An 8570-nucleotide genomic window follows, 5' to 3' on the forward strand; every position below is an offset into this window, starting at 1 on the left:
CCACAACAACAGCTGCTCCAACTACAACAACAGCAGCTCCAACCACAACCACAGCTGCTACAACCACAACCACAGCTGCTCCAACCACAACCACAGCAGCTCCAACTACAACCACAGCAACTCCAACCACAACATCTCCAACTACAACCACAGCTACTCCAACAACAACCACAGCAGCTCCAACCACAACTACAGCAGCCCCAACCACAACCACAGTTTCTCCAACCACAACAACAGCTGCTCCAACTACAACCACAGCAGCTCCGACCACAACAACAGCTGCTCCAACTACAACAACAGCTGCTCCAACCACAACCACAGCAGCTCCTACCACAACCACAGCTGCTCCAACTACAACCACAGCAACTCCAACCACAACAGCTGCTCCTACCACAACCACAGCAGCTCCTACCACAACCACAGCTGCTCCAACCACAACCACAGCAGCTCCAACCACAACAACTACATCTCCACCTTTAATAAGGCTGCTGATCTTCACGTCATATCAAGTTTTCAACTCAGACTTGGGAGACCCATCAACATCTGCATTCGAAAGACGTTCAGCAAACATACGGATTCATGTATGTTACTATTTTTTACTCACATAACAATTTACACTCAAACATTCTAAAAATGAATTCTACTACCTAAATTTCTACTCTACTGTATGTTCAGGAAGGATATTTTTTGTTTCTGTACATACTAAAAAGGTGAATTACGTTTTCTTCTAAATAAAAGAAAGACATCTTAATGTTATATTGATTACAAATCCTATTTCTTATCAAGAACATGCCTTATTATTCACAAGCATAAAGCATATAATCTGAGTTCTTTTCTTCTGAAGAAGTATGCAGAATGTCTATGTAAACCAATGTAACAAATGCATTAATTGTACTAATGTTTCTAGTGAGAAATATTGTGAGAAACATATTTTTAAAAATAATACACTTTTGTTTTACTCCATGTAGCTTGACCCACTGTTCAGAAGAGCTCTGCCTTCATTCCTAAGGACTGGAGCAATAAGATTCAGGTAAGTTGTTTGTGGTTTGCTCAAGAAATTACAAAATTTCTTGTGAAACACTTTTTGACATTATCTAATTCTACTACATTTACAGGGCAGGATCAATTGTCAATTTTGTGGACCTTGAATTTGAATCATCATCTACTCCTAATGATACACAAATTATAGAGGTTTTGGTGAACGATAATTCAAGCGTCACAGAATTCAACATACTACAAGAAACGGTTGCTATTAGTGACCCAGGTAAGAAGAAATAAAAATATTTCAGAAAATGTTATGATAATGTAACGAATGAGACAAAGAAAACAATAACCAGAGTCTTTCTGAAAAATAGAGCGAAACAAAATTAATGGACATCTTGTTTGAAAATTAGCCGATTAATTTGTTTTCATGTAATTATAAATACTGCTAAGAAAACTTAAAATATTGAGTGTTCAATTGTTCTTTTAAACTGTGCATTATTAATAACTATGATAAATGTCATAGGAAATGAAACCACAACAGCATCTCCAACAACAACCACAGCAACTCTAACCACAACCACAGCAGCTCCAACTACAACCACAGCAACTCCAACCACAACTACAGCTTCTCCAACCACAACTACACCAGCTCCAACCACAACCACAGCTGCTCCAACCACAACCACAGCAGCTCCAACCACAACCACAGCAGCTCCAACCACAACCACAGCAGCTCCAACCACAACAACAGCTGCTCAAACTACAACATCAGCAGCTCCAACCACAACCACAGCTGCTCCAACCACAACCACAGCTGCTCCAACCACAACCACTGCAGCTCCAACTACAACCACAGCAACTCCAACCACAACAACAGCAGCTCCAACCACAAACACAGCAGCTCCTACCACAACTACAGAAGCTCCAACCACAACCACAGCTGCTCCTACCACAACTACAGCTGCTCCTACCACAACTACAGCAGCTCCAACTACAACCACAGATGCTCCAACCACAACTACAGCTGCTCCTACCACAACCACAGCTGCTCCTACCACAACTACTGCTGCTCCTACCACAACTACAGCAGCTCCAACCACAACCACAGCTGCTCCAACCACAACTACAGCATCTCCAACCACAACTACAGCATCTCCAACCACAACAACAGCTGCTCCAACCACCACTACAGCTGCTCCAACCACAACTACAGCATCTCCAACCACAACAACAGCTGCTCCAACCACCACTACAGCTGCTCCAACCACAACTACAGCTGCTCCAACCACAACAACAACTTCTCCAACCACAACCACAGCTACTCCAGCAACAACTACTACATCTCCACCCACAACAACAGCAGCTCCAACCACAACTACAGCTGCTCCAACCACAACTACAGCTGCTCCAACCACAACTACAGCATCTCCAACCACAACAACAGCTGCTCCAACCACAACCACTGCTGCTCCAACCACAACCACTGCTGCTCCTACCACAACTACAGCTGCTCCAACCACAACAACTGCTGCTCCAACTACAACCACTGCAGCTCCTACCACAACTACAGCTGCTCCAACCACAACAACTGCTGCTCCATCCACAACCACTGCTGCTCCTACCACAACAACAGCTGCTCCAACCACAACCACTGCTGCTCCTACCACAACTACAGCTGCTCCAACCACAACAACTGCTGCTCCAACTACAACCACTGCTGCTCCTACCACAACTACAGCTGCTCCAACCACAACAACTGCTGCTCCAACTACAACCACAGCTGCTCCAACCACAACAACAGCTGCTCCAACCACAACCACTGCTGCTCCTACCACAACTACAGCTGCTCCAACCACAACAACTGCTGCTCCAACTACAACCACAGCTGCTCCAACCACAACAACAGCTGCTCCAACCACAACCACTGCAGCTCCAACCACAACTACAGCTGCTCCAACCACAACCACTGCAGCTCCAACCATAACAACAGCTGCTCCAACCACAACCACTGCAGCTCCAACCATAACTACAGCTGCTCCAACCACAACCACAGCAGCTCCAACCGATTCAACATCTGCTCCAACCACATCTCCCACCATCACCACATTTGCTCCAACCACTACCATATCAACCACAATATCTAAACCAACCTTAATGCCATCTACTCAAAACCAAACCACAGCTATTCAAACAATTCCAGCTACTGAGGCAAATACCACAACTGAACCTCCTGCTCCAGTGTTTCATGTTGGAGTGGTTGTTTTCGAACCATTTGATGAAGATCTCAAAGATGAAAAGAGCCCAAAATTTAAGAATCTTGCACAAAGGATCACAGCAGTAGTAAGTGCCATAGTAAAATGTATCATTGTGGTCATCTTATCAGACATTCAATTCAAATATTCAGTTAAACAATATTCTCATCATTTACTTAATCTTTTGTCCTACAGTTTGACATGCTCTACAAGGAAGCTTTTGGAGCCCGCTTCATCCGCAGTTATGTCATTGCATTTAGGTAAGATTCATTATTTATTTTTTTACAAATAACAAAATGGATATATGTTTTTCTGAACTTGTTTGTTTTTCATGTTTATGTTGCAGAGTTCCTTTAGCATCCCGATTTCGAATGAATGCCACTGAAGCAGAAATTGGGCTTGAGTTTAACAAAACCACACCACTTGTGGAACTCCCCAGGAACGAAGATGTACAAAAAACATTAGCAGCTGCTATAGACTCACACTCTAACAACACTATCTTGAATGTGCCATTTTCACCTGGTTCTGTCCAAGTATTACGTAAGTAAACATGGTCTAACATTCCACAGAAACAGAGCAATGTAAGTTTTTATTTAAGCAGCATTGTCATTTTCCTTTTCTTTTTCTGACAGGCACACCTTTGCCAACCACACTGCCCACTACAAATTCAACAGAAACTACCATCGCTCCAAACTCAACCACAACTCCATCTTCTACAGTTAAACCAACAACCAAAATACCTCCAACTGTGGAGGCAACAGTCACAAGGAAACTGACTTTTAGGTCTCTTGGTGAGACCTTCACCACTGACTTGCTGAACCCATCATCTGCCGCATTTAAAAATCGAGCTGCACTTATAAAGTCAAACGTAAGTCTTATTTCGGCTTATAGTAAAATATTTCTCAAAGAGCTTTAACAAACAACACTTTCAAGTTGATATTTGTTGTGAGACAGAACCATAAAGCTGTACAAACATGTCTAAATTATTTTGTATTCAAAACATTAAAATTGAACAAAAGAAACAAATTTCTATACCACAGGAGTGCAAGGGTTGTTAGAAAAAAAACTCTTGCCCTGTATGGTGTAGATTTATTCCCTGATTTAGAATTAGAACATACTTTCTGGATCCTGAAATGGAAGCTATTTATTTGTTGACAAGCCTTTCCCATCTAAAGTGTCAAATACTGGTAAATATAAATAAAAATTTACGTGATATAAACATTTAAAATACAATTATAAGTGTCAAATTATGAATAAAAAAATTAACAACTATGTATGCTTTTATGGATATATTTGTATCTATAAATAAGTCCAGGGTAAATGTAATCTTAAACTCACTCAGAACTGGGTGTCATATAGTCTGATGACACTTTTAAAATATCAAATTATGATTCAAATTGTTTAGTTATACAATTATCCTTTAACCAACTTCTGTGGAGCCTTGTTGGTTAATTATTTATTTAAAGAAACACACTTTGTGATATGCAGAACAATAAATTGGTTAAAGCGATGTTTCTACAGTTTGTGAATTCACATTTTCCTTTAGCAAAAGTTAGTAATATCTAATATCAATGAAATACCACACATACACAAAAAGTCATTCTTTATCATGATTTTTTTTCCCAAACTAACATAGGAAAAATTGATATTTGATGTAATTTCAGGATTTGGATGAATGATACACATGTATAAAAATTTCAACTATAATTTAGAAAAGATTATTTTCTTTGTCTTCCTGCAGCTTGAACCGCTCTTCCAGAGAGAGTTTTCTACGTTACGCGACTTCATTGTAACTTCATTCAGGTATGATTTGCAGACAATTTTAAACATTGTTCAATATACACTTGGACAAATTAACTGATATTTTGTTTCATTTTTAGCAACGGATCAATTATCAACAACATGGACCTTAAATTTTCAGCAGCGTTTCTACCGACCAACATTCAAATTGCAGAGGTTTTGCTGAAAGCAGCTTCGAACGTCACAGCTTTCAACATCGACACCGCTTCTATTCTTGTGGATGACACACGTAAGATAAATTACATTCAAATAAAAATAAGTTAGCATTGTAATGATACAAAATCTGCTATATAACAGAGGAGCATTTTTTTTTTTTCAAATAAAGTCATGTGTCTTGTTTTCCTCACTTGCAGCGGTATCAAGTGGAGTAAGCCACAACATCAGCCTCATCACTGCACTCAGCATGGTCCTGCTGTCATGGCTTCTTTCAAACCAGCAATAACGTCTCTGCTGGTTTCCAGAGAATGATGTGCTGGAAAATATCAAATCTTACTGGTGTGAAGAAGGACATTGTAAAAATTTACTCACGACACTTTAAAACTTTAAAAACATTTATTGAAACTTGATGCTGTATAACAGTGACTGTGTTTATTTGGATTGTCAGTCTATTCAAGTTTGTTCCTATCAGTTCTTTCTTATTTATTTACATAAACTTGATTATTATGGTAAATTAATATAATTTATAATTTTGAAAGGTAACATGAAGGACTATTTAATGAATGACTATTTAGGTCAGAGACTGTTTAGCTAATCCTTAAGATTTCTCTCTCAATGAATATTGTAAAACTGTCTGATCAATGTCCCGTATGATTGTCTAGTTTTTCTTTTTTCTTTTTGTTATATTTATCACACATAAATATTCTGTACTCAGTATTCTGAAAGTATTTTGCTAATTTTCTTTTTTTTCTGTATGACTATCAATATAATAAAGGTAAACTTAATTTACCAGAATGTCAAGGTGAGGTGGTTGTTTTCTATATGGAGTCAGAGAGCAAAAAATGAAAGAAAAACAAAAATGTCCCTTTTTTACATGATGTTCAGCTCCAGATTGCAGAGCGCTTGGGGTTGAAATTTAGCCCGGGACTTGATTTTTATCTGTTTCTAAAACATAATCAGTGTTTAACGTACATGGATTTAATGACACGATTAAAAATAACAAAAGTTTATGAAAAAATCAGATTATAAAAATTAAAGCAAATTTAATGGAACAAAAAACAACCTCAACAGCTTCACAGAACTATTACATTATGAAGGGAAATTATTAATCTTTAAACTTTAAACACAACAGGACAACTATGTATAGCAATTTTTTTCAGATATATATATATTTTTAACTTTAAACACAGGCTTTCCCCTAAAAGGTTTTCTCTTACATTAAAGAAATTTTATTGGTCAGCCAGTAGGGACTGATTTTATTAATTAGCCTTACATGTGTAATTATCAATACTGTGTGTGCCCTGAACACAAACACAAACACATGGAGGCAATGATCGCTGACCTGCTGTAGTCCTGTTGCTTGGTCACCACTGACCTCCTCCACACACGGTTAACCCTAAAATGTGTAAATAGGCTGCATTTGCATGTGTCCTGCAGACACGTTTTGAGTTTTTCTGCCCCACCCACCTTTTTCTTCTTTCTTTTTGAATTTGAACGTCACAGTGCAGTTTTAGGTGAGCAAGATCACACCCCTACCAATGCTCAAACAACTACCTCCAACAACCACAGTAGCTCCAACAACTACAACAGTTACTCTAAAAGCAACCAGTGTCACTCAGTCAACTACTGGTACAAGAATAGCCACAATTTTGAAAAAAAAACAACAAAAAAACAAATACATCTTCCACTGTTGCCCAACCAACTACCACTAAGAGAGCAACCACAGATGTTCCAGCCACTGCTGTGGATGCCAGGGCAACTATGGTTGCACTTAGGCAAGTTATAAAGGTCTTACTTTATTTCGTGCGATCACTTTGAAATGTATTTGCATCATTTCCTGTGCTCGTGTAAAACTCCCTTTATTCGAGAAAATGGTTCTACTTCTGTTCAGAACAAGTAAAAAATATGTTCTGAACAGGGAGTTACTTTTGACAAACTTTTGTGTCAAGAAGTGGGATTTCATTTTTGCATGCTGGGAATTGAGAGTGCTCAAAATTTTATTATCAAAATTGTGGCATTTTATTAATATGATCATATTTGCAGTCTATGAATGTGGTTGAAAGTGGGGAAGAGACCTGGCAGTGTTTTGATGATGTTGCACTTTCCCACATAGACGGGGCATAGAAAGCTGGCTGAGTGCACACAAAGTGAGTTTTAATGCCCTTGACAGATACCAAAAAGTTATTGTAATTATTTAATTTACGTTATTCTTTATCCTTTTCATCCACACACAATGAATTAATACATCAATAGATAAACAATATTTGGTTTACTGTAAATGGTAAGAACAGGAATTCCTCAGGAACATTTCGCTGACTAATGAAATCAAACTTTATTTTCCTTTAGCTGTACTCTACCCAATAGAGAAAATAAAAGTGTTTCTCCAGAATCCAAACAGTTAAAAACATCCCCATCAAGATCCACCCCAACACACACATGCACAAACACACACGCATACACACACGCACACACACATCCTAAAGGCATGCCAAATAAAGTTACAGTAAAATAATACTTAAAAAATATATTTTTAATTAATTTACAAATAAAAAAAACATATTGCAGAAAAAATATAATAGTTTAAGAAACAAAACAGCTGATATAAAACAGGAATGAATTGTTTCTTTTGACACCGTCAGTTTTGAACAAGTCAAAACAGAATGCAAACCTCAACACTGAATGCAAAGTAAAATGCAAAACTGCATTGCTGTTTTGTTTTCAGCTGACATAATTTTCCTATGTCCCTGTTCTGTGTTTCTGACTTGACCACAGGAATTATAAAGCAGCAGAAGCAATTTTATGACAAACAATAAGATTGTATAAGACTATATGTACAAAACAAACTGTTATACTATTGTTTTTTTTTTTTGTTCAACTTTGTTTTCTAAAGTTTCTTAAGAAAAATTAAGTCTTAAGTGTACAAAAATATTGTGTAAACAAAATGAAGCATAGACATGAATACAAATTGGAAGACTTTCTTCAGCCACAGCATCGGAGCCCACCTCAATAAACTCCATCTATGACTCCATCTGTTCACCAGCAGAGCTTCAACCCAGCTCCATCCATTCTTCTCCACCCTTGTCCTTCCATCTTCTTCAGACTGCCATCTTCTCCTTAGCCTCCTCCGCCAGTGTCCGGGCTCTGAGGGGAAAGACATCTCTAATCCTCATCCTAAGCTGCTCATCCACGCCTATAGCATTTCATAGCGTCCATATCTTCTGCCGGACGCCATAACTTTAATCCATTCATGTTCATTAAAACTTTCTAACTGCAGCTTTGTCTTTGTGTTACTCATCCAGTTTTGCTGGGTTTTCCATTTACTTGACTTAGGAAACATTTCTATCAGGACTCTGGGTTCTTGGGTTGAGATCCAGTTGA

The 8570-nt window shown here is 38.3% G+C and overlaps 1 protein-coding gene across 1 annotated transcript; it reads left to right on the top strand.

Moving 5' to 3' along the window:
• Window positions 1–3607: 3607 nt before the first annotated feature.
• LOC129373207 (G8 domain-containing protein DDB_G0286311-like) lies at window positions 3608–5787 on the top strand. Its single transcript, XM_055050981.1, has 5 exons — window positions 3608–3776; window positions 3869–4104; window positions 4978–5039; window positions 5117–5265; window positions 5390–5787. Exons 1-5 carry the CDS (start codon window positions 3608–3610, stop codon window positions 5476–5478), a joined length of 705 nt encoding a protein of 234 aa, XP_054906956.1. The 3' UTR covers window positions 5479–5787.
• The last annotated feature ends 2783 nt before the right edge of the window (window positions 5788–8570 follow it).

This window comes from Poeciliopsis prolifica, unplaced genomic scaffold (genome assembly GCF_027474105.1).
Source record: "Poeciliopsis prolifica strain line A6 unplaced genomic scaffold, Auburn_PproV2 SCAFFOLD032, whole genome shotgun sequence".
NCBI classification, from domain to species: domain Eukaryota; kingdom Metazoa; phylum Chordata; class Actinopteri; order Cyprinodontiformes; family Poeciliidae; genus Poeciliopsis; species Poeciliopsis prolifica.